General features: G+C 53.2%; 1 protein-coding gene and 1 long non-coding RNA gene across 14 annotated transcripts in view; one reads left to right on the top strand and one right to left on the bottom strand.

Moving 5' to 3' along the window:
* LOC102445074 (ataxin-2-like) overlaps window positions 1–26,931 on the top strand; it is a 249,598-nt gene that overhangs the window by 110,008 nt on the left and 112,659 nt on the right. For all 13 annotated transcript variants that reach the window (XM_075914768.1, XM_075914775.1, XM_075914772.1 and 10 more), the window contains exons 8-9: window positions 1,778–1,975; window positions 2,442–2,620. In XM_075914768.1, coding sequence (XP_075770883.1) covers window positions 1,778–1,975; window positions 2,442–2,620 — 377 coding nt within the window. The remainder of the gene's footprint in view (window positions 1–1,777; window positions 1,976–2,441; window positions 2,621–26,931) is intronic.
* LOC142823552 (uncharacterized) overlaps window positions 1–26,931 on the bottom strand; it is a 141,727-nt gene that overhangs the window by 42,902 nt on the left and 71,894 nt on the right. The gene's annotated exons all lie outside the window — the stretch shown is intronic.

Here is a 26,931-nt window from a genome sequence, read left to right as displayed (position 1 = left end):
TCCATAGCTTGCCTTTTTGTGGCTTGCCATTTCAATGGTTTTCCAACTGTTGCATATATGCTGGAGGTGACCAAAACTTTTAACCCAAACTTTTCTTCACAAAAAATGTAAATTTGGTGTTACCAAAACTTTTTGCAATTTTTTGCCAGTTTCAACAAATTGTTTGGGGCATGGGGAATGGAAATGGGGGAGAGGATGTGAATATTTTGTGTTTGATGTTTTTAAAATTCCAAATAACTTTGTTTTGAACATTTCAACTTGATTTTTAAAAATATGCAAAATAAAAACAAAATATTGTGTGTGTTTTAATTAACCTCAAATGTACCTGTAGGTGCTTTGAAAAGGTGTATAGTTATCCAGTAAGTTGGTGGTGAGGTTCAAGGTCACATGGGAAGTTTGTGCTAGTAAAACAACAACAAAAATAAATAAATAAATAGAGCCCAAGGCTCTGATTCCCAGTTCCCTGCTCTCAGAGAATAAATGTGTTCCTTCAGTTGCACTGTAACCACTGGTCATAATAGCAGGAGTCAAAGTGCTAAGGCCGGAATTCTCAAAGGAGCCTAAGAGTGGATGGTTTGCTTACTCTGAGTTTCAAAAGGGGGTTGGACGCTCTACTCTCTTGGGCTCCTCTGGAAATTCCACTTATAGAGCTTCAGCTTTAGAGTTGAACTGAAAGGAGAAACAACCTTAGCTTCTTGATAGTTAATTCTCACATCTTAAAACAAGTGTTGTAAACTGAAGTCTCACTTGACATTAGTGAATAGTGATAGAAATGTAGCCGTGTTAGTCTGGTGTAGCTGAAACAAAAACCAGGACTATGTAGCACTTTAAAGACTAACAAGATGGTTTATTAGATGATGAGCTTTCGTGGGCCAGACCCACTTCCTCAGATCAAATAGTGGAAGAAAATAGTCACAACCATATATACCAAAGGATACAATTAAAAAAATGAACAAATATGAAAAGGACAAATCACATTTCAGAACAGAAGGGGGATGCGGGGGGGGGGGTAAATGTCTGTGAGTTAATGGTATTAGAGGTGATAATTGGGGAAGCTATCTTTGTAATGGGTAAGATAAAGTCTTTATTCAAACTTAGGCATAAAGTGTCAAATTTAAGCACGAATGACACTTCAGAGGATTCTCTTTCAAGTGAAGTCTTAAAAGGCCTTTGAAGCAGGATGCAGGTAATCAAGTGGTTGAGACAATGTCCTTTCTGGTTGAAATGGCAAGAAACAGTTTTTTCTTTGTGATCCTGTCTGATATCTGTTTTGTGGGCATTGATCCTTTGGCGAAGTGTCTGAGACGTTTGTCCAATGTACATAGCAGACGGACACTTTCGGCACATGATAGCATAGATTATATTTCTGGATGCGCAGGAATATGTGTTCTTGATCTTATAACTCACTTGGTTAGGTCCAATAATGGTATCAGCAGAGTGAATATGTGGACAAAGCTGGCAACAGGGTCTGTTGCAAGGGAAGGTACCAGGGTTGGTATTAGTGGTGAGGGACAGCTCTAGTCATGGGGGGAAATACTGCACCTTGAACTTGAACTTTGGTCAGCAAGCAAGTAACTTACAATTTTGTCAGTAATTTTCAAAATTAGAAGTAATGTGTAAGTTTTTAAAAACAAAACCTTTCATGTCATCTTGAACTACTTTCTTGCTGCTGTGGGTTTGTTGATCTCATGTTTAGAAAAAGCTATTTTTGTGGATTATCTATATGCTTATAAACTTTAAAAAGATTTTTCTCTGCCTTCCCATTGTGTCTTGTTAGGGTGCCCTTAGAGAGGGATAATTCAGAAGAATTTTTAAAACGGGAAGCAAGAGCAGCTCAATTAGCAGAAGAAATTGAATCAAGTGCCCAATACAAAGCTCGAGTTGCCTTGGAAAATGATGAGAGAACAGAAGAGGAAAAATATACCGCTGTTCAGAGAAACGCGAGTGAACGAGAAGGACATGGTGTAAACAATAGGTATTTAAAGGGAAAAATATTGCTCTGAGTGTGTTAAAGAACATAAGCATCATACAATGGTAATCTATGTATTGAGACTTAATTTGTCTTTGACGGTTATTATGGCTGCTTTTAAAAAAGAAAAGACAAATTGTTGGAGAGTGGGGAAGAAACCGTGTAATCCGTGTCAGGAAATAGTAATGTTAGGTTCTGCATTAAATTACCCAGTGTTCTGTGAGATTATAGAAGCCACACTGCGAGGGCTTACATGCAGTACCATCAGCTATGTACTGCATGTAATTTTATTTTTGTTCTGAAATTGAACCATTAAAAGAGCACAACATTTGAACTCAGAGGTGTAGGATTTACCTTAATTTTGGCAGAAGGAAGGTACAAAAAAGTACAGCTTATTCATTCTTTGAATTGTCAGATACATCTCTTCTTTTCCATTTCTAGTTATAACACTGAAAGGATTTTTCTGTTTCAGGGAAAACAAGTACGTTCCACCTGTACAACGAAATAGAGATGTCCTAACTTGGGGAGGAGGCAGACAAAATTCATCAAGGATGGGCCAGTCTGGATCTGGCCTCTCAGTTTCAAGATCTGGATCCCATACTTCAGACTTCAGTTCTAATTCTGGAGCAGACCAAAGAGTAGTTAATGGAGGCAAGTATCTCAATTAAATCAGTGAGCCTTAATTGAGAAAGTTCTTGTTTCTAAACGTGTGGAAACTATGTACAGGTTGGACCTCCCTGGTTCAGCACCATCGGGACCTGACTGGTCCTGAACGAAATAATTTGCCGGACCAGGGATGGTCTCCTGCCACCGTCCCCAAGCCCCATCGCCTGTGGCTGACAGGATGCCCCAGCAAGCATCCTGCCTCGCCCTCCCACCCAACCTGGCTGGGCTGCTTGCCCAGCTGCTACCAGCTCCCTGGGAAGCACAGGCTCCAGCTCCTGCCGTGGGGATCCAGCCCCATGCTTCAACTCCAGCCCCATGCTTCCAGGGGCTGCCGCGGTGCCCTGGCCCTGCGCTTCTGGGGGGTGCCAAGAAACTCTGGCCCCACGCTGATCCGTGCTGCCAGGGGAATCCAACCTGGCCCTGTGCTGCCATGGACTGCTCAAGGCTGCCGTGGGGCTCCAGCCCTGGTCCCGCACTACCCCTAGCTGGGCTGCCGACCCTGTTGCCCTGGCCCGGCTGGCCCTCCTGTCCTTAGGCTCCTGGGCTCTCTGGTCCAGGAGCATCTCTAGTGGTGCTGGATGAGAGATGTTGCCGGACCAGAGTGTGCTGGTTTTTTGAGGTATAACTTGTAGTTATGTGAAATACTGATTGACGAGGCGTCTGCCCTGCACTGGCCCTTTAAGGGTTAAAACCCAGCCCTAGGAGAGGGCTGAGAGAGTGGAGCCCACAGCTGAGACAGAGACAGTCAATTAGGGCCGAGCTGAGGCTGCATAAATAAGGGCTCCTGGAGGGGTGGAGACAGACACACACTTGCTCTAGATGGGGTGCAGGAGGGACCTAGCTGCCAGGGAAGCTGGAGGCTTCCTGAGACAGAGCAGTGCTGGGGAGCTCTGGCCTGACCTCAATCCCAGGCTGCAGGGCCTGAGGCAAGGCCGGAGTGTATTAAGGCTGCAGGGACACAGCCAGTGATAGGAAAAGGCAGCAGGTTGACAGCTCCTTGCTAATGATGAGTGGCCATTTCAGACTGCAGTTTGCCCCTGAGGAAAGGGGCTAGATGACGACTGGCAATGGGTCACTGAGGCAAGGCGGTTATAGGGGGATTGAGGGTTCTTCTTTGAGAGACGTCCCTGGGAGTGCTCCACAGCAGGTGTACGTGTGTCACAGCACCACAAAGCAGATTCTTCCTTGCAGTGCACTGGGGCCATGCGGCTCCCCCTGGCACCACCGGGCACACGTGGCCACCCTCCCTTCAGTTCCTTCATACCGTCCCCGGCTCAAGACAGAGCTCCGTGGTGCTCTTTGTTCCTCATTAGTTCTTGTAGATATATAGATAATTAGTTAACTCCAAGTTCTTCTCCCTAGTTGTTTGTCAGGTTCTAAAAAACAAAACAAAAAAACCCCGCCATTCGCCCCCAAGTTAGTTCTCCTGCCGTTTTAAGATCACCCGGAGCAGTGGGCTCACCGGGCTTTAAACACTGCACAGATTGCAACAACGCAGTGCCAGTCTCAGATGGCCATGCTATAAATGTGTCAAGTGTCTCGGGGACTCCCATTTTTGAGGGATTGCCCACACTGCGCTAAACTTAAGGTGCGGACGCGGAGAGACAGAGAAATGATAATGATAGAGAAGGGCAAACACCCTTCCTCAGACACGGGCTCTCAGCAGATTGCCAAGGATAAAGGGGACAAACCAAACAAATCCCCCCAAAAAAGAGCCACCTCTCTCCCACAAGATTTGCACTCGCCTAAACAGCCCTTGATAGAGAGACAGATGACAAAAGCTGACAAATGAGCCTCAGCACATATGATAAACCAGGCACCTCTGGTGCTGACCGAGCTCACAACAGACGCACCTCACACGGCACCCATTTCAGAGGCTACAGGTCATACAGTGCCCGCTTCACAGAACTTGGCACCAACGTGCCTGAGATCACGGTGTCGAAAGTGGTTACCACGGCACTGCAACAACTGACAGGGCAGCCTATGGGCATCACCCCGCCTTTGCTGACCACAGCAACTTTTCACACTTTGTGCTCTACTTCTAGAATACCACAGGTGCCAGCACTGCTTGTAACAACATTACTCTCAGCACCTTTCACTCCTACCATTACCTACCGGCATCAGACACACCTGGTGGTTTCCTCAACTTTTAACTCTCCATTTTTAAGCACTGACAAACCATCTTATTCACCACGATCCAAATACACGTCATCACCTACTGTGTTATCAACTGCTGATGAAGAGGAGCCAGGGGTTTCCTCACCCCAGGTATCCCCACGCACAGAAACATTGGGACATATGTTCCATTCTGATTTTGCCAACCTTACCAGTGTAGGCATGGCCCCCGGGCTCCATACCCATGGATACCATCATCCATGCCTTATCCACCGCAATGGCAATACTGGACCCCATGGTCTCAACATCACAAAAAGAGGCCATATAAGACAAAGCACACTATGAAAGCACTTTCTCCCCTATCCCAATCCCCTTGAATACAGAGGGAAGGGAACGAAATCAACTAACATTACTCCACCAATTTGGGTCCGGATGCATTGCTAGACACAAGCTCATCATTCGTGACAGGCGAGGCTATCATGCGACCACCCTCGGCAACCACTGAGGACTTCACCTCCTTTCAGGACCTTTTTAAGAGAGTCGCAGCTGATCTAAACATTGCAATGGAGGAAGTGCAGGACACACAACACGAGCTTACAAACATCCTACAGGCTATGCTTTCTGCAAAAATCGCTTTACCTATTAACCCAGCTGTAACGCGGGCGCCCCGTCCTGCTCCCCGTTGACTTAGGTCCCCCTCTCTCGGTGAGCCTCCTCACCAACTCATGCTACCCCGCTTCCCCCCTTCCGTGTTGTGTGCCTCTCCTCCTCCTCCTCCTCCTTCGCTCTTTCCTCCGCCTCGCTCTCTCCCGCTCTGTTCTCCCTCCGCCTCGCCCTCTCCTGCTCCGTTCTCTCTCCGTTCCTTCTCCCTTCCTCCCCCCTCTGCTCCCCGGGGCCTGTTTTTAAAAACCGCGCCGACGTCCGGCCCTGATGACATCAAGCGCCGTGTCCGTCGGCTCCTCCCCCGCCGTACGTCCTTGCTCCGCCGTTGGCCCCGCCCCCGCCGTGCCGCCCGTCAGCTGGGCCGCGGCGGCGGAGCAGGCCCTGCAGCTCGGCTCCGCTCTCCGGGTGGTGCCCAGGAGGGTCAGGGCGACCGCGGGCTTGGTGCGGGGCGTGCCGCTGTCAGGAGCACGGGGGCGGCGCGTCCTGTCACACACCTCCCCCCTCAAGTCCCATTGCTCCCCTCCTTGCGCCTCCTGGGGTTCCTCGGGGATTCTAGAAAAAAAAGTCCGCGTTCCCATGGTCTCTCCCTGCCCGGTGGCTCACTTTAAACCGGTAGGGCTGCAGCGCCAGGTACCACCTCTGGATGCGGGGGTTGGCGTCCTTCATGGCCAGGAGCCACCGGAGGGGGGCGTGGTCAGTCACCACCGTGAACGTACTGCCTAGGAGATAATAGCGTAACATATCAACGGCCCACTTAACCGCCAAGGCCTCCTTCTCTATTGTTGAATACCGCTGCTCCCGTGGGAGCAGCTTGCGGCTCACATAAACGATAGGGTGCTCCTCTTCTCCTTCCCCCTGGGACAATACAGCACCGAGCCCGCGCTCGGAGGCGTCTGTTTGCAAAATAAAGGGGCGAGAAAAATCGGGCTGCGCCAGCACAAGGGCCTGGGTCAGCCGCTGCTTTAAGGTTTCAAAGGCCTGAGCACACTCGGGGCTCCACCGCACTCTCTTGGGGGCCGCGTTCCTGGTCAGGTCCGTCAGCGGGGCTGCCAAGGTTGCAAAATCGGGCACGAAACGCCTATAATAACTGGCCAGCCCCAGAAACTGCCGGACCTGGCGCTTCGTGCTCGGGGCGGGATAGCTCCGCAGGGCCTCCATTTTCCCGATTTGGGGCCGTATCTGTCCTCCCCCCACCGTGTACCCTAAGTATGAAACCTCTCGTTGGCCGAAATGACACTTCGCGGGGTTAGCGGTAAGCCCGGCCTCTTGTAGTGAGGATAATACCGCTTCTATCTGCTGCAGGTGCTCGGCCCACGTTGCGCTAAAGATAATTATATCATCGATATAGGCTGCCGCGTACACCCCGTGAGGTCGGAGCACTTGGTCCATCAACCTCTGGAATGTGGCGGCGGCCCCGTGGAGGCCGAAGGGCATCCGCTTAAATTGATACAGGCCGAACGGCGTGGAGAACGCAGTCTTTTCGCGGGACTCCTCCCTAAGGGGGATTTGCCAATATCCCTTCGACAGGTCAATGGTAGACAAGTATCGGGCGTCCCCCAGTCGTTCCAGCAACTCGTCTATCCTCGGCATCGGGTAAGCATCAAACACGGACACCGCGTTGACCTTCCTAAAATCGATGCAGAACCGGATGGTGCCATCGCTCTTGGGGACCAGCACGATGGGGCTTCTCCACGCGCTGCGGGATTCTTCTATCACTCCCCATCGCAGCATTTTGTCCAACTCACCGCGTACCGTCCCCCACAGCTTCCTGGGCAGCGGCCTGACCAGCTCTCTCACGGGGCGGCCGGGTTCGGTCACGATCGGGTGTTGGATCAAGTCGGTCCGCCCTGGTGTCTCCGTCAGGACCCGTGAAAACCTCTGCAGGGTTTCCTGTAGTCCCCTGCTCTGCCCTGGTGTGAGGTCCGGGCCTAGGTGGGGCCCGGTGACCACCCCTTCCTCCCTCGGTTCCGAGGCCCACCCCGCCAGGGCCTCCCGGGACTGCCATGCCTTTAGTAGGTTGACGTGGTAAATGTTGGTTGCCTTCCGTTTCTCGGGCATCCTGATCTCATAGTTCACGTCCCCGACCCTCCTGATCACCTCGAAGGGGCCCTGCCAGCTGGCTAACAGCTTAGAGGACTGCTCTGGCAACAGGAGGAGGACCCTATCCCCGGGCTGAAAGGTGCGTAACCGGGCGTTTCGGTTATAGTGGCGGGCCTGCCTCTCCTGTGCCGCCTCCAGATTACGCTTGGCGAACTCCCCTACCCGGCGTAGCCTTTCCCTGAGCCTCAGGATGTACTGCACTGTCCCTTGTACTTGTGTCTCCTGCTCCTCCCAAGCCTCCCTCACTATATCTAGGATCCCTCTGGGCTGTCTACCGTACAGGAGTTCGAACGGTGAGAATCCCATAGAGGCTTGGGGTACTTCTCTCACTGCAAACAGGAGTGCCGGCAGGGCTCGGTCCCATTCTTTAGGTTCTTCCTCCACGAATTTCCGGAGCATCCCCTTGAGCGTCCGATTAAACCGCTCCACGAGTCCGTCGGTTTGGGGGTGGTAGACTGAGGTCCTCAAAGTCTTTACCCGCAGCAGGCGGCACAGTTCCTTCATAAGTGTCGAGGTGAAGTTCGTCCCCTGGTCGGTGAGGATTTCTTTCGGTATGCCTACTCGTGAAAAGATCTTAATCAACTCATTCGCGAGCGTGGGGGCGGTCGCGTTCCGGAGTGGTACTGCCTCGGGGTAGCGAGTCGCATAGTCCACTACCACGAGGATATACTGGTACTGGTTCTTTGTCCGTTCCAATGGACCTACTAGGTCCATAGCTATCCTCTGAAATGGGACATCTATCACAGGCATTGACACCAGCGGGGCCTTGGCCACCCTCCCTGGCCCCATCTTCTAGCATTCCGGGCAAGATTCACAAAAGTCTTTGGCCGCCCGGTATATGCCAGGCCAGTAAAACCTCTGCAAGAGGCGTTGCACCGTTTTCTCATACCCCAGGTGCCCGCCCCAGGGGTTGCTGTGAGCAAGGTCCATCAGCCGCCTATGGTGCATCTTTGGTACGACCAGCTGCGTGACCACCTCCCCATTTTCCCGTCCTTCAGTGATCCTATAGAGGCGATCATCCTGGATTTCGAAGTGGGGATAAATCCTTTCCCCCTCCGCTCCCGCAATCGCGTTTTCCCAAGCCTGCTGCAGAAGGGGGTCCTCCCTCTGCTCCCGTACGAAGTCGGGGGACCACTCCCCTTCCGTGTCGGCCGGGTCCTCCCCTGCCCTGGCTCCCATTTTCCCCATTGGGGGTTCTGCGTCTTCCGTGGCCAAGGCGGCCTTGTCCCCCTGCCACTCCCGGAGGGCCTGCCTGAACCCGCTCCAGTCTCTTCCGAGGAGCACGGGGTATATCAACCCCGGGACAAGGGCGACGTAGGCCCACCCTTCCGAGCCTCCGTCCTTTAGGTGTACCCAGGCAGTGGGGTATGGCTCGACCTGCCCATGTACGCATTGGCCGCAACCTGAGTCCACGAGGGCAGTGACTACCTGGCCCTCCACTTCCACCTCTCGCAGTATCCTCCCGTTCTGCCCCGCCATTACCTGAGTAAAGGAGCAGTCCATCAATGGGCAGTCACGTTTGAAATGTCCTTCTTGGCCGCATTGGTAGCACGCTCCCCCAGGGCCCCGTGCTGGGGGGCGGGTTGGTCTTCCTCTCCTCCAGGGCTGCTGGACGGGGGGTAGGGTCTTCCCTCGCGGGTCGGCTCCACACCGGTGCTAAGCGTCTGACCCCGGTGCGACTGGGGCTGGGAGGGGCGGCCGGGCTCCGCGCCTCCCCTTGCCGGGGTGGGGGTCGGGTCTCCCTTGGCGCCCCGCTGGGGTGCTCCCTCCGGGACCCGGTTCCTTCCCCGCCTCCCTCGGCTGACATGTAGTCCTCCATCAGGGTTACCGCGTCGGCTAGAGACGTAGGGTGGTGCCGCCTCACCCGTCGCTGCCCTTCCCCCGGCAGGATGTGTATGAATTGTTCCAGAACCACCTTCTCCGCTACCTGGGGCCCTGATTGCTGTTCGGGCTCTAGCCAGCGCCAACCCGCCTCTCTGAGCCGCTGGGCCACGGCTCGCGGGCGGGCCCCCGGGGCGTATTTTTCCTGCCGGAACCGCTGTCTGTAGGTCTCTGGGGTGACCCCTAACTGGTCCAGGATTGCCTCCTTTACTTTAAAATAATGTAGGGCATCTCGCGGATCTAGACTCCGATAGGCCAGCTGAGCTGTGCCTGTGAGGTACGGAGCTAGCAGCGTGGCCCAATGTTGCTCTGGCCACCGGGCGGCTGTGGCTACCCTCTCGAAAGTGACCAAAAAAGCTTCGGGGTCGTCGGCAGGGCCCATTTTAGTCAGCCTTACGGGGAGCTGGGCTAAGGCCCCGCCTTCCGCCCCTTCCCCTGCGGCCACCGGGGCCGGCCCCCGCCCCGCATTCTCCCACTGCCTCACCCAGTGGTCCTGTTGCGCCCGGAACTGTTCGGTTACGTCACGCAGCAGTTGGGCCTGCTGTTCTCGATGCTGTGCGGCCAGCTGCTGAAGGAGGGCCGTCTGCTGTTGCTGCTGCTGGTGTTGATTGTCCGTCAGCCACTTGAACACATCGGCGGCGTCCATGGCTCCGCGTCGTGCCCAGTCAAAACCTCGCTGGGCTGCCCGCCCCGGCTCGCCGTCACCCTTTCACCCGTGTGTTTTTTTGTTTTGTTTTTTTGGGGGGGGGGGGGGGGGGGGGGGGTTCTGTGCCGTTAGCTAGGGTTCAAAAAGGTGCCCACATTCTCCACCACGTGTAACGCGGGCGCCCCGTCCTGCTCCCCGTTGACTTAGGTCCCCCTCTCTCGGTGAGCCTCCTCACCAACTCGTGCTACCCCGCTTCCCCCCTTCCGTGTTGTGTGCCTCTCCTCCTCCTCCTCCTCCTTCGCTCTTTCCTCCGCCTCGCTCTCTCCCGCTCTGTTCTCCCTCCGCCTCGCCCTCTCCTGCTCCGTTCTCTCTCCGTTCCTTCTCCCTTCCTCCCCCCTCTGCTCCCCGGGGCCTGTTTTTAAAAACCGCGCCGACGTCCGGCCCTGATGACATCAAGCACCGTGTCCGTCGGCTCCTCCCCCGCCGTACATCCTTGCTCCGCCGTTGGCCCCGCCCCCGCCGTGCCGCCCGTCATCTGGGCCGCGGCGGCGGAGCAGGCCCTGCAGCTCAGCTCCGCTCTCCGGGTGGTGCCCAGGAGGGTCAGGGCGACCGCGGGCTTGGTGCGGGGCGTGCCGCTGTCAGGAGCACGGGGGCGGCGCGTCCCGTCACACTAGCCATAATGGAACCTGCCAAAATTCTTTGGGAAACCCCTGCCTCAATCCCTCCCACCTGTAAAAAGGCAGACCACAAGTATTATGTCCCACCAAAGAGGTCGGAGTTTTTATTCACTCATCCACCACCAAACTCCCTAGTAGTTGACATGGCTCAGCAAATGAACAAGCAACAACAAAACCACTCCATGCCATCTGACAAAGATAATAAAAGACTTGACACACTTGGCAGAAAGGTGTATACCTCAGCCACATTACAAATAAGAGTGGCCAACTACGCAGTGCTCCTCAGTAAATATGACTTCAATAATTACACAAAGTTTAACACCTTTATTGATGATATACCAGAGATGAAAAAAGATGCAGTTTAGAACGATCATCACAGAGGGCCAGGCAATATCAAGGACAGCCCTTCAAGCTGCCCTAGATGCCACGGCCACAAGAACAACAGCCACAGCAGTTGTCGTGAGACGGGCCTCATGGTTTAATTCCTCCACCTTCCCTCCTGAAATCCAGTCGTCCATGGAAGATCTACCATTTGAGGGCAAAAAGCTCTTTTCATCGAAAACCAACAACATCCTCCATTCCATGAAGGATTCCCGGGCCACGTTACGCTCCCTTGGCATTCAGACACCTGCAGCGAGGAGGCGGCAATACAGATACCCACCATACCAGAGGCCAAGATACCCATAACCCACATATCAAAGGCAAGATCATCCGCCATACCAACGATGTGGCCGTGGTAGACAGCAGCGTCAATGTAGCTAGGCCAATACTTCCAACCACTCACTCCAGCCCAATAAGCAAATTTGAGGAGTCTGTTGAGAAACTGAAAACCATCTTACCTCCTCCAGAGCTCTCTCATATTAGGAAACCTTTCACTTACCGTCTTCTGCCATTTTATGACAAATGGTGCAACATTACATCTGACAAATGGCTGCTACAGACAATTTCTTTCGGTTACACCATCCCATTCCTGTCCAACCCCCACCCTGTCCCTTTTCAGGGACCCCTCTCACGAGATTATACTACAACAAGAGGAAGATCACCTACAATTGGGCACTACAGAACCTGTTCCCCTAGAATTTCAGAGGACCGGATTTTATTCCCATTACTGCCTCACCCAGAAAAGAAACTGGAGGGTGGTACCCAATTCTTGATTTGAGGGCCTTGAACAAATTTGTAAAGAGGCAAAAGTTCAAAATGGTTACATTATCCCCTCCCTGGAGCTCGGTGACTGGTTTTCGTCTTTCGACCTACAAGATGCATATTTTCATGTGTCCGTCAGACCTACTCAGACGGTTTCTTCATTTCACCCTAGGTTTGGAACACTGCCAATATACAGTGCTACCCTTCGGACATTCCACGGTGGCGAGGGTTTTCTCAGAAAATGGAGCGTTACCATTTATCCCTACTTCGACGATTGCCTCATCAGGGCAAGAACCCGAGATGATTCCTATCGCTGTACCCATCTGGTTCAATAGTGCTTCCAATCGCTGGGACTTCTAATTAACGGGAGCAAGTCAGTCTATACAATTCATCTGTGCTCATCTCAACTCTACTTCAGCCATCCCCTCCCTATCTCCTGACAGGTTCCTGAGGATCTGCGAGCTAGTCCATTCGCTACCTGTAATGTCACACGTCACAGCCCACGACTGTCTACAATTCCTGGGACACGTGGCTTCTTGCAACCCCGTGGTCCCCAACACCTCTCTGTTTATGGAGGTGTCTCCAGGGATGGCTCAGACTGACCTACAAGCCCAACCTACACCCACTGACCAAAACATCGTTAATCCCCAACACATGAAAAAGATCACTACTGTGGTGGACAAAACCGTACAATTTATGCAGGGGCATACCCTTTCAAACTCCAGAACCCACAGTGGTCATCACCACAGATGCCTCCCTCACGGGCTGGGGAGCACACATGAGAGACCTCACAACCCAGGGCCTATTGACTCTGGCAGAGAGCATGCTATACATCAATGTCCTCAAGCTCAAGGCAGTCCGGCTCGCATGCCAGCATTTTCTTCCGCACATCACTGGAACCCACGTCAGAATATATACCGACAATACGGCCTGTATGTTTTATATAAACAGATGAGGTGGGGCACGATCCTACGCTCTATGCAAGGAAGCCATAGCATCTCCATAAGTGCGTGCCATCTCCCCGGTGTCCTAAACACAACAGTGGATGCCCTAAGCAGAGCCCTACCTCGAGATCACGAGTGGCAGATGGACTGTTCAATGCTGACAGAGATATTCACACGATGGGGATACCCTTACATAGATCTATTCACTACCAAAACAAACAAAAAATGCCCACTTTATTACTTCAGGGTGGGCATGGGAAAGCACTCACTCAGAGATGCTCTTGTTCTCAAGTGGAAAGTCCACTTACTCTATGCATTCCCTCCCTTTCCCCTCCTCAACAGAGTACTTATTAAAATACTGTAAAGTTATCCAACCTAAATGGGACCGGAGGATGGTTGGATAACCAGAAATGTCGAATAATAGGGACGGCCCTGGTTCGTGGTGGGGCGGGGGCAGGAGCAGAGCAGCAATGGTAGCGGCGGCGGCGGCTGAGGGAGGAGAGGGCCTCCCAGGTGGGCTCCACTCTTTGTCTCGGGGGCGGTTGGCACGCTGCCCCCTCCCTGGCGGATTCTGGATGCTGCGTCCTCATGAGGGGCTGCGTCCTCCCCCTTCCTCTTCCTCCCTCCTCCCCTGGGCCACCCGGACATGCCCAAGGCCCCGGTGGCCCCTCCCCTCCCCTCCCCTCCCCTCGCCACCCCCCACCCCCCCTTCCTTTTCTGCCTCGGCCCGGGCTCCCCGCTTGCTCCATCCGGGAGCCGGGCTCGCTCCACAGGGGTCAACTCTCAGTCAGAGCTGAGCCTGCCAAGAGACTAGAGGCCTCTCCTGGACTCCCAGCCTGGGGAGTGGGGACTGAGGCCTGGCCAGGGCCTCTTACCTGCCGGGGCCCAGAGGCAGACTACCGGCTCCCTGCCTGGGAGGCGGAGGCCCAGCGTAGCCAGCCTACCTTCACGGAAGTGGCTGAGGACCCAAAAGGCCAGCCTGATCCTGTGCTCCAGCGCCTGCCCCGGAACTGGGAGAAGCAGCCCCAGCTACGTAGACTGGAGGCACCGCCCGGGTCTCCCACGGACCCTGACCCTGAGGCCTGGCCCAGCCGCCCGACACCGCCTGCACCAGGAGCCTGCACCGGCTCAGCCTCCCTTGCAGAGCGCTGAGCCGGCTCCAATATCAGACCCGGAGCCGAACATCACGGCACCCGCACCGCTCCCAAGCCTCCGTGCGGTGCCGGACTATGCAGCGCCAATCCGCCTCCCTGCCGACATGGCACCGGCTGCTGCTGCTGCTTCTGAGCCCCCGGCGTCGATTAGCACCGCGCCGGCTGTCTCTTCTGCACACGCCAGCAGATCAGGGGCTCTGAGTCCTGCTCCTCTGATCTCTCCGCGCCGGAGCTGCTCTCGCTCCCACCTTTTCTCGCCGGCACCATCCTTGCCTCCCCCAGTGCCTCGTTCTCCACGCCGCTATACCCATTGGCATGGGTCCCCCCATGCCTCCTCCAGGCTGCCTTCACCATTCCTGGCTGCTGCACCTTCCCACCGCAGACACCACTACAGGCAGCTCTCTGTGTCTCCTGCTTCTTCCAGGGCATCAGACATCCGCTCCTGTTCGCCCTGCTCTCCTTACCGTTACCGATATTACGCTCGTTCCAACTATCACGACGACCGCTCACCACGACATAAATATTATCGCGACAACCGCCACTCTCGGGACTCCCACAGCGGCTACTCTTATCGATCACGTTCTGCCTACGATTATGTATCACGCAGATGCTCTCCAACTCCAGCTCCCCTTACCCCTCCACATCATTCAGCGTCACCACCTCATCCTCCATCAGAGACAGATCACACCGCCTCTGGAGACCTCCTACCGGGGACTTCCATCCCAGACTCGTCCTCGCCAGATGAGGCAGTCACGCCGGGTGACAGCTCTCCACCAGATGACCTCCGTCAGTTCCAAGAGTTGTCTAAGCGAGTAGCTATCACACGAGAGATTCCGCTGCAGGAACTCAAGGACAAGCAACACAAGCTTTTCAGGAATCTCCAACCGCAGCATAGGTCACGCCTAGCCATTCCTCTTGACGAGGGCATCCACTGGCTGATGAAGCGTGGCGTGCTCCAGCGTCGGCTCTTCCGACCAACAAACGGGCTGACAAGAAATATTTTGTACCACCGAAGGGCATGGAATTCCTCTTTGCCCATCCACAACCTAACTCCCTAGTAGTTGACGCAGCTCAACAGAGGGCTAGAGCCCCACACCTCAAACAACAGGGCTCCGATAAGGACATAAAGAGACTTGGCCTCCTGGGCAGGAAGGTCTACACTTCAGCAACGCTGCTGCTCAGAATCGCCAATTACTCGGCGCATCTCTCCAGTCACACCTTGGATACGTTTTCATGCCTCACCCCCCTCATGGATCATCTCCTTGATTCTAAGAAATCGATCCTAAGGTCAGTAATCCAAGAGGGCTACACATCAGCGAGAACGTCCCTCCAAATAGCCATGGACGTTGCTGACACCGCTGCTCGCTCCACTGCTACTGCCATCGTTATGCGCAGAGCTTCTTTCCTTCAAGCGGCGGGAGTTCCGAAGGAACTACAGGCCAAAGTCGAGGACTTACCCTTCGACAAGGATAAGCTCTTTGCAGAAACCACGGACTAAATCTTACACTCCTCTAAAGACTCCCGAACAACCTTGTGAACTCTGGGGATGTACACTCCCCCCTTTAAGAGACGCCGGTACGCACCATACCAGCGCAGATATGACTACTCCTACATCAGACGACAGTGGCAGCAACACCACCAGCAACAGAGGCCCTTCGACAACCAACGCTCTCGCCAGAGGCCTCAGCGACGCCGAAACCCAAACAGCAGGACGAACATGCCTCCCAACAAGCAACAGGTTTGATGCGTTGGTTGGGGGCGAGTAGACAGTCACAGGCAGCATCACGAATCGTACGACCCAGCTCTTTCACCACCGGCTGAGGCCCTTTCTACATCAGTGGGCAAAAATCACTACGGACAGATGGGTCCTCGAGATTGTTCAATCTGGCTACCCTATCCCTTTCATAGCCATCCCATCAACCACCCCACCCCGTCCCTCTTCAGTAACCTTCCTCACGAGACCCTCCTCCGACTAGAAGTCGACTGCCTTTTCTCTCTGGGTGCCATAGAGCCAGTCCCAAAGGATTTCACGAACAGGGGCTTTTACTCACATTATTTCCTCACCCAGAAGAGGTCTGGAGGTTGGCGCCCCATCCTAGATCTCCGCCGTTTGAACAAATATCTCAAGAAATGATTCAAAATGACTACTTTAGCTGCCATAATCCCTGCGTTAGATCCACAGGACTGGTTTGCCGCCCTCGACCTCCAGGACGCCTATTTCCACTTCCCTATCCATCCAGCTCACAGGAGGTTCTTGCGTTTCGTCGTAGCAAAGGACCACTTCCAATACAAGGTCCTCCCCTTCGGGCTATCGTCAGCCCCCAGGGTGTTTTCAAAGGTTCTATCCGTGGTCATGGCCTTCCTCCGACGCCAAGGGGTACTCATCTTCCCTTACCTGGACGATTGCCTACTCAAGGGCCCTTCTACACACGAGGTCTCCCAGATGGCTCACCCCACGAGGCAAGTCTTTCAATCGCTCGGACTCCTCCTCAACGAGCAAAAGTCCGTTTTGCACCCGACTCAGAATATTGAGTTAATTGGGGCCCGCCTGGACTCACTTGCCAGCAGAGCGTTCCTACCCTTACAGAGGTTTCAAGCCATCCAAGACCTCATTCACACCATCACCGTCAGCCCTACCATTCCACTCATCACATGCCTCAGACTGATGGGCCATATGGCCGCCACAACATACGTGGTGAAATACGCCAGACTACATCTGCGCACCCTTCAGTACTGCCTGATTCTCGTATACGACCACACCAGATACGATCTCCACAGGCCAGTAACGCCGCCACCTGGCGTTCTCCAATCACTCCTATGGTGGACCAGCCACACAAACCTGCTGTCAGGTATACCTTTCCATCAGCAGGAGCCACTCCACCAAATCACAACGGATGCCTCCCTACTAGGCTGTGGGGGCTCACATGGGCTCCCTCTCAGTCCAAGGCCAATGGTCCCCACAAGAAGCAAGGCTACACATAAACCTTCTAGAGCTACGCGCCATTTTCAACACATGCAAATCCTTCCTTGTCTACATTCGAAACACCACGGTGAGGATACTCACAGACAACATCACAGCCATGTATTATGTGAATTGCCAAGGCAGCGCTCGCTCCCGTTCCCTATGCACGGAAGCCATCCGCTTTTGGAACTGGTGCATTCGCCAGAGTTACACCTACGGCATCCTACTTACCTGGCACCACAAACGTGATGGCAAATTTCCTGAGCAGACATTTCCATGTGAAGCACGAATGGGAAATGCACGATGATGTCCTACGCGACATCGTCCAACGTTGGGGTACTCCCCGAGTGGACCTCTTTGCAACTCCCGCCAATACAAAATGTCGCAAGTACCGCACCAGGGCGGGCCTAGGCCACGCATCCCTGGGGGACGCTTTCCTTATGACTTGGTGCGGACCCCTCCTCTGTGCATTCCCCCCCATACCTCTGATCCCCAAAGTCCTTCAGAAGCTGAGGGTGGACAGAGCAATGCTAATCCTCATAGCCCCGGACTGGCCTCGCCAGCACTGGTTTCCCTTCCTCCACCATCTGTCCGCGCGGACACCGATCTGCCTTCTGCCTCTCCACAATCTCCTCACACAAGACCGAGGATGCCTGAAACACCCCCAGATACAAATACTGAACCTAACAGCATGGTTCCTAACTGGCTGACTCCATTCGAATCCCTCTGCTCCGTTCTAGTCTAACACGTCCTAGTACACAGTAGTCGACAAACCACGAGAAAAACTTACCTTCACAAGTGGCGCAGATTCTCCTCCTGGTGTACCTCGAACCACGACGATCCGATACGTCTGTCGATCCCCTCCGTACTGTACTACGCGTTGCACCTAAAGAACAAAGGCCTCGTGTTAGCCTCCATCGGGGTGCACCTCGCAGCAATATCAGCATTCACATCACCGATAGATGGTGTTTCTGTCTTCACCCATCCTACTACTAAGAGATTTCTCAAGGGCCTTACCAACATGGCCCCACCGCACGACCCAGTCCCACCCGTGTGGAGCTTGGATGTAGTCCTCGACGCCCTAATGAGGCAGCCGTTCGAGCCGCTGGTGACTGTATCGTTGCATTTCCTCACTTTGAAAACCGTTTTCCTGCTTGCTATAACATCGGCATGCAGAGTGAGCGAGCTTTCTGCCATGATGGCCATAAGGATGGAGTAGTCTTGAGAGTACACCCAAGATTCATACCCAAAATCGTCTCTCATTTCCACGTCAAGGAACTAGTGATCCTGCCAACCTTTTTCCCGAAGCCCCACGCCTCACCACGGGAAGCGGCCCTACGCTCCTTGGACACCCGCAGGGCCTTAGCGTTCTACATAGTTTGCACTAGACCTTTCAGGCGTACGGACCATTTATTCGTCTCCTTGGCACAGAGGTCAAAGGGTCAACGCCTGTCTTCCCAGAGGATTTCCAATCTCGTAACCTCATGCATAACGCAATCGCACGCAGCGAAAAGCTTACCCCTTCCATCCCAACCACGCACCCACTCCACTAGAGCCATGGCCACATCTATAGCGTTTCATAGAGGGGTATCTCTGAAGGACATCTGCAGGATGGCGACCTGGTCCTCACATGAGACCTTCGCCAAACACTATTCTATTTCTCTAGGCACTCGTTCAGATGGGGCAGTGGCGACTGCGGTGCTGTCTGCAGCAGATAAATGGGGACTCCTTGCCCTCCTTCCGTTCTGGCGACTACTGCTATGCAGTCACCCATAGTGGAGCACCCGCGGGGACATCCCCGAAGAAGAAAGCGAAGTTACTCACCTTCGGTGCAGTAATTGTCGTTCTTCGAGGTGGTGTCCCCGCGGGTGCTCCACTACCCGCCCTCCTCCCCGCTTTGGAGTCCTCTCTCTCTGCTTTTGTCTCTTACAGACTCCGAGGCGGTCTCAAGGAACTGGCGGGGGGCCAGACCGTGCGAGACAGAAAAGAGCGCGAAAGCCGTGAGCCCACAGCACGTGTGTGGCCCGGCCGAACACTGCTCATCATGAGCTTCCATCTGTGGCGCCGGGGCCTGGCCTCCACTTTGATAGCCTAACTGTTCTGGCTACTGCCACGCCGTGAACCAGGGCCTGGCCTGCCTGTAAATTTGTAAACTTGACTCTGAGTGGCCTGTCGCCCACCCTGAACTCGGGCTCGGCATACCCCCAGAAAGGGCCTGGGGGGACTTGAAGCCCCCCCCCCCCCCCCCGAACCAGGGCGGTTCTTGGATAGATGCACAGACTTTGTTGGGAGCTGCCCGCCTGAAGGAAGGTCGGTCACGGACTGGTGACCTGGGGGCTTGGCTTAAAGGGGCAGTATCATGGGCCGGAGGAGGAGGAACCCCTCCGGGCAGGCAAACCGACTACAGGCCCCTAAATCCCTTTCTGCAGCACTAGACAGTCGCTTCCCATTCTGTATGTGTGAAACTGATTGTTCCTTCCTAAGTGGAGCACTTTGCATTTGTCCTTATTAAACTTCATCCTGTTTACCTCAGATCATTTCTCTAGTTTGTCCAGATCATTTTGAATTATGACCCTATCCTCCAGAGCACTTGCAACCCCTCCAACCTTGGTATCGTCGACAAACTTTATAATCGCACTCTCTATGCCAATATCTAAATCGTTGATGAATAACCAATCCCAAAACAGACCCCTTTGGAACCCCACTTGTTATGCCCTTCCAGCATGACTCTGAACCATTAATAACTACTCTCTGAAAATCCAGCCAGTTATGCAGCCACCTTATAGTAGCCCCATCTAAGTTGTATTTCCCTAGTTTATTGATAAGACGGTCATGCGAGACCTAGTGATGTTAAGAAGCATGTACTTTGTTAATGATCTAGTTGACAAATTTTTGTTGACTACATGATGAATGGATAAGGGTTAGCTCCTAAAATACTTTTAATACAGAGCCGCAGCAGGGGTAGCTCCTGAGATACATCACAAGCCAGGACTGAGCCAGGCTGCTGGCCAGCCCTCTAAAAAATGTACTGGTAGAGGGTGTGCGGGGGGGAAATGTGCGTATGGAACGGCCCCGCTATAAGTTGCCCCGTTACACATCTGTTCTGCACTAAAGTCATGGATGCTTGTAGGAACTGATGTGTTATAAGTCTTCCCATTCCCTGCTCTTAAGTCGCCCCCCCCAATTTGCGCAAATAGAAATCAGCTGTGGGAAAAACATTCCCCACTTTAAGTTGTTTCGCGATAAGTCCAAGTTTTTTGGAACGTATCTTGGACTTATAGCAAGGACGGCCTGTAGTCGATACCATTAACCGATAAGCAAAAATAGGTTAACTGTTCAATCAAATACACTATTACATCCCCCGTGAGACTGTGTCAAATGCTTTACTAAAGTCTAGGTATATCACATCCACCATTTCTCCCTTATCCACAAGACTCGTTATCCTATCAAAGAAAGCTATCAGATTAGTTTGACATGATTTGTACTTTACAAATCCACGCTGGCTGTTATCTATCACCTTATTTTCTTCCAGATGTTTGCAGATGAATTCATTAATTACTTGCGCTGTTATCTTTCCTGGCACAGAAGTTAGACTGACTGGTCTGTAGTTTCCTGGGTTGTTCCTATTTCCCTACTTCCATGACTTTTCAAAGATGATAGCTAGAGGCTCAGGTACCTTCTCTATCAGCTCCTTGAGTATTCTAGGACAGTGGTTCCCAACCTTTTTTATACCGCAGACCAGAAAACCCATTCACAAACTTTTGGCGGACTGGTATTATTGTATTTGCATGTTCATTATGCAAATAATAAATACGCAAATAAAATGTTACCTGTCCGCCAACCCGCTGACCCTGTCTCGTCTGTGCACATCCCTCTATCTTCAACCCCAGAACCCTCGGACACCATCCAGCCAACACTACTACTCTGTGTTTCTGTATTATTAATTTTTCCAAACGCATCGTCTGATATCTCCTATATCCCACTAACCTCATTACTTCACAAGTCTGTCTTGCCAAGCGTGTCACCACAGTGCCCACTGTCTCCCACTTCCCAACACCCCCTGCTGCCAATTTCCTTTTGTCAACCACCTCTGTCTTTCCTGCAGCCTGTCCTGAATCCGCTGTCCCTGTCCCAGCGACCCCGACTTAAATTGACAACCTCCCATTTCCCCCGGATCCTGCCCCACCACTCCCAGTGCTCCCTGATCCTGTCCCACTACCCCCTGTGCCCCTTCCTCCACAAACTCCATGACTGCCTGTTGTGCCAAACCCTGATCTTGCCCCACTGACCCTGCAACTGCCTGTTCCACAAGCTCTGAGGCCCCCAACCCTGCTCAGACACCTTCAGATCTGCTGGCCCCTGAGATAGAAGCACGAGCTGTGCCGCACCTGGCTCCATAACCACTGCCCCACTGCAACCTACCCCCTCTTTCCCTTTGACCTCTAACCCCTGCCCTCCCTCAGCGCAACCCAGCCCCTTGCTCCCCAGTGTATAACGCCCTTTAACCCCCCCACTCCATGCCCTGTGCCCTTTGACCCTTTAACCTCTGACCCCTACAGCCCATGCCAATACCCTCTTGTCCAGTGACCCCACCACGCCCTCATCCAACATCCCTTTGCCCCCACCCCAGCTCTGCACTCTCCAGAGAGGGTGGCTGCCTTCTCTAGGGAGCATAGCCCTAACTGCCATGCAGGCAGGGGGTGTGGCCGACGGCGGTGCACGCGCTCCCTCCTCCTTCGTGCACCCTCTTCTCCCCCCCCCCAGCACATCTCGCGCCCCCATGGGTAGAGGTGGGGTGCGGAACGTGGAGCCCTGGCTGGGCTGCCATCTATCTTGGGTGGGAGCGGGGATAAGGGAGGGAGGAACCGCCTGCTCTGCCTCCTCCAGCCGCCACCTCAGCCCCAGCGCTGCCTGCAGGCAAAATCAGCTGCCATGGCTGCCGGAACTGAATCCGGTTGCTGTGCTTCAGCGCCATTGTGAATTGCTGGCTTCAGCTCCGGCAGCCAGCGATTCACGGCCCGGTACCGGTCCGTGGACTGGTGGTTGAAAACCGCTGTTCTAGGATGCATTTCATCAGGCCCTGGTGACTTGAAGACATCTAACTTCTCTAAGTAATTTTTAACTTTTTCTTTTCCTATTTTAACTTCTAAACCTACCCCATTTCCACTAGCATTCACTATGTTAGGCATCTACTCACCACCAACCGAAATGAAGTTAAGTACCTCTGCCATTTCCAAGTTTTCTGTTGTTTCTCCCTCTTCATTGAGCAATGGATCTACCCTGTCCTTGGTCTTCCTCTTGCTTTGTAATATATTTGTAGAATGTTTTGTTACCCTTTATGTCTTTAGCTAGATTGAGCTCGTTTTGTGCTTTTGCCTTTCTAATTTTGCCCCTACATACTTGTGTTGTTTGCTTATATTTGTCCTTTGTAATGTCACCTAGTTTCCACTTTTTATATGACTCCTGTTTTGACATTTAGATCATTTACGATCTCCTGGTTAGGCCAAGGTGGTCTCTTGCATTTTTTCCTATCTTTCCTATGCAGTGGAATAGTTTTCTCTTGGGCCCTTAATAATGTCCATTTGAAAAACTGCCAACTCTCTTGAGTTGTTTTTCTTCTTAGTCTTGCTTCCCATGGGATCTTACCTACCAGCTCTCTGAGTTGACTAAAATTTGCCTTCCCGAAATCCATTGTCTCTATTTTGCTGTTCTCCCTTCTACCCTTCCTTAGAATTGTGAACTCTATGATTTCATGATCACTTTCACCCAAGCTGCCTTCCACTTTCAAATTGTCATCCAGTTCCTCCCTATTTGTTAGGATCAAATCTAGAACAGCTTGCCCCCAGTAGCTTTCTCAACCTTCTGAAATGGAAAAAAAAATGGTCTCCAATGCAGTCCAAGAACTTGTTGGATAATCTGTGCCCCGCAGTGTTATTTTCCCAACATATATCTGGGTAGTTGAAACCCCCATCACCACCAAGTCCTGTGCTTTGGATGATTTTGTTAGCTGTTTAAAAAAAGCCTCCTCCACCTCTTCTGCCTGAGTAGATGGTCTCTAGTAGACCCCTAGCATGACATCAACCTTGTTTTATACCCCTTTTAAGCTAACCCAGAGACTCTCAACAAGTCTGTCTCTGTCCATCTGTGAGGGAGTGGGAGGAGGGCCTGGTAATACAGGGGCTAAAGAAGGTCTTTTGGCTCAACTAGCCCTGACCTGTTTTACCTGTAGCCAATGCCAGGCCTGGAGGGAGAATAAAAGAGAGGAACCTGGCTCAGTTAGGGGCTGACCAGTGAAGAGACAAGAGCTGGTTCTGCTGTCTGCAGGACCTGAGCCAGAGCCACCTACTGGGTCAGCCACAGGAGCACGTAAGCCTCCATCCCTTCCCCTGGTGCAAAGGGGGAGAACCAGAAGGAGCCCGCCCTGAGGAGGGGGAAATTGGACTCTTGGGGCCATGTCCCAAACTTAGGAACCAGACTCTGATAAGAGGCTGGAATTCCTAGGCCTGGGGCCTCAGCAGCAGGGGTCTACACTCCGTGCCACCAGCTAACTCCGGGACCTAATCTCTAGGCCACCCTGCTGCCCAGGAGACCCAGCCACAGGTGGTGGAGAACATGGGCACTGCCCCAGCCCTGCTGGAGGGCCTTATTACAGTGACAGCCATAGACCAAGCCAGTGTGAGCCTAGCCCTTGAAGTGAGATGGAGCCGCTCGTGAAGTGGATGGCAGAGCAAAAGGCCATCCAGCAGCAACAACAGCAGCAGTTGTTACAACAGATGGCCCAGTAGCAGCAACAGCTAATCCGAGAATTAGCAGCCCAACAACAACAGCTGATGTAGCACCTGACTTCCCTGCTACAACCCAGGACTCTGGCTGGACGATGATCCTGAGGCATTCCTGGAAATATTTGAGCGGGTGGCCATGGTAGCACAGTCCTTGCCCCATACCTGACAGGGGTAGCCCAGACTGTGTACTGCGCCCTCGACCCTGTTGCCGCTCAGGAGTACACTCAGGTCAAAACAGCAATCCTGGACGCCCTGGACATGTCGGAGGAGATGTTCAGACAGTGCTTCCGGGGGGGGAACAGTACCCACCAGCAGCCCGACCCTGCCTCATCGCCCAGAAGCTGCGGGATGCCTGCTGGAGGTGGCTGAAGCCAGAGACAGATGGGAGTGCAAGTTGCCAAGCAGCTCCTGCTTGAGCAGTTCACCCAGATCTTACCTTCTGGAGGGAGGGAATGGGTGGTGCAAACCACCCTGATAGCATAACCACTGCTGTCCAGCTGATGGAGAACTATCTGGCAGCCAAATCCCTAGGGACGATGCCCTCTTTGGGCCCCAGAGCGGCCAAAGGCACCCCACCACTGACAACTGGAACTAGCCAGAGGCCACAAGGCCAGGGGGAACCTTGGCGCCCACTACCCCTCCCTGGGCCCCAAAGGGCTCACGGGTTCGGGGTACCCACATATCGCAACTCCCGGGCTCAGGACTAGCCCACCAGGTCCCCCTTTGGGAGACCAGGTGCCCACCAGACATGGAGCCAGGTCCCCTACTCAACCCCAGGCTTGGAGAAGCTTGTCGAGGCCCATCCTCCTGGGCACCCCGAGGAGACACCCCCCCCCCCCCCCCCCGAAGTCTACCCAGGAGCAGGACACCTGTTTTACATGTGGGGACTTTGGGCATTGGTCTAGGGACTGCTCGTACGTGGAATGTAACTTCAGGAAGCTCTGAACCCCAGAAACACGCGCACGCCATCAGGACCCTGCCAAGATGACCGTCCCACTGTGGATAAATGGGATGGAGGCAATCGGGCTGATTGACTCCGGTTGCACCCAGACCCTGGTATGCTGAGCACTCATGCCTAACCCTGGCCCTCCTCGGGGCACCATCAGGCTGCAGTATGTCCACGGTGATGTGTAGGTTTACCCCTGCACCCAGGTGACTTTATGAATAGGTAGGTGTGAAGAGCCTTTGGTGGTCGGCCTGGCCCCAACCCTCGCCTACCCAGTGATACTGGGCAGAGACAGGGAATATTTTGGGGAGCTGCTGTCAGAACTCGTGAAACCTTCTGCTATGGAATGACAACCCCAGCTTTTAAGGGCTGGTCAAATTGAAACGACGACTCTTGAAGGAGTGGGGGAAGTGGCAGATCCTGGGGAGGGGACCTCTTAAGGTCCAGCACAAGCTCAGGCAGACCAAGCCCCCAGGCAGCCCGAGAGAGAGCCCAGCCACGTTACCTGAATCGGCAGTCCTAACTCACCCCTCAGACTTTGTGGGAGAGCAGCAAGTCAATGAGACCCTAAGCAGAGCATATGACCAAGTGGTCATAGTAAATGGGGAGACATCAAGTGGGAAAGTTCCCCCATTTTGAAATTTAGGGAGACCACCTATACCGGGTAGAGAAGGACCCGTAAATGGAAGAAGTGCACCACCAGCTCCTGGTGCCTCGGCCGTATCAGAGAGAGGTCATGCGGCTTGCCCATGCTGTACCCATGGTGGGACACCTGGGGAGGGAAAAGATGTTGGCTCAGATCCTGGCCTGCTTCTTTTGTCCCAGGATTCACAGGGAGATCGCAGACTTTTGTGCAGCCTGCTCAGTGTGTCAACTCAAGGCACTCTGGCCAGTGGAGAAAGCCCCGCTAATTCCCCTCCCACTCATGAGTGTACCCTTTGAGCGGATTGGGGTGGACATCGTCGGCCCCCTGGAGACAAGTGCTGCTGGATACCAGTTCATCCTCCTCATAGTTGACTACAAGGCCTTTTTGCCCAACTAGCCCCGCCCTGTTTTACCTGTAGCCAATGCCAGTCCTGGAGGGAGAATAAAAGAGAGGAACCTGGCTCAGTTAGGGGCTAACCAGCAAAGAGACAGGAGCTGGTTCTGTCATCCGCAGGACCTGAGCCAGAGCCACCTACTGGGTCAGCCACAGGAGCAGGTAAGCCTCCATCCCTTCCCCTGGTGCAAAGGGGGAGAACCAGAAGGAACCCGCCCTGAGGAGGGGGAAATTGGACTCTTGGGGCCATGCCCCAAACTTAGGAACCAGACTCTGATAAGAGGCCGGAATTCCTGGGCCTGGGGCCTCAGCGGCAGGAGCCTAAACCCCGTGCCACCAGCTAACTCCGGGACCTAATCTCTAGGCCACCCTGCTGCCCAGGAGACCCGGCCACACCATCTCAACCTCAATCCAAGTGTGTACATTTTTAATATATAAGGCAACACCTCCTCCCTTTTTTCCCTGCCCATCCTTCCTGAACAAGCTGTACCCTTCCATACCAATATTCCAATCATGTGTATTATGCCAACTATGTCAGAGTTGTGTTTATTTACTAGCATTTCAAGTTCTTGCTTATTCCCCATACTTCTTGCATTTCTTCTTCTTGCACAGGCTCCCATTTATTTCAGTGTGACGTTTGGTGTGATTAAGTTCTGTAATAGGAAGGAAAAACAACGGCATAGAGTTCCTCAGAAGTTTTCTCTCCAGATAAATACCCTTGAGTATGTTTGTGTACATATATAGTTGTAACTGAGCCAAGTGCAGCACTATTTCCTTTTAACAGAGATAACTGAATCCTATATGCTGTGAACTAGATATTCAGTGTTGGCATGTGTTACTTATTGAGTTCAGTAATACACCAGCCTCGTTGGAATACTTTTTTTTTTTTTTTTAATCCTAACACTTCAAGATGTTGTGAAGAAATAAACCACAATACTCAAGTGTGACTGTAATGGACAGGAGTGCTGACCAGCACCCGATGACTAAGGGGTTAACTCAGGTACCTAGCAAAGGTGTTGGCTAGGGGTCCAGGAGAACCAATTGAGATAGAGGGTTAAAATTTGAATTGGATATGGCAGTGTTTCCCAATTGGTGCTCCGTGGAACCCTGGGGTTCTGCAAAGCAAAAGTAGGGGTTGCGCGAGGAGCCGGCATTCCCTGCCCCCTCTGAAAGAGAGAGCGCTGGCTAACCAGCTTCTTACAGAAACAGCATGCTTGTTTCCCGTTCCTCCCTGGCAACAGAGG

The sequence above is a fragment of the Pelodiscus sinensis genome, unplaced genomic scaffold (genome assembly GCF_049634645.1).
Source record: "Pelodiscus sinensis isolate JC-2024 unplaced genomic scaffold, ASM4963464v1 ctg43, whole genome shotgun sequence".
Lineage (NCBI taxonomy): Eukaryota > Metazoa > Chordata > Testudines > Trionychidae > Pelodiscus > Pelodiscus sinensis.
This window is presented reverse-complemented; position numbering and strand designations above follow the sequence as displayed.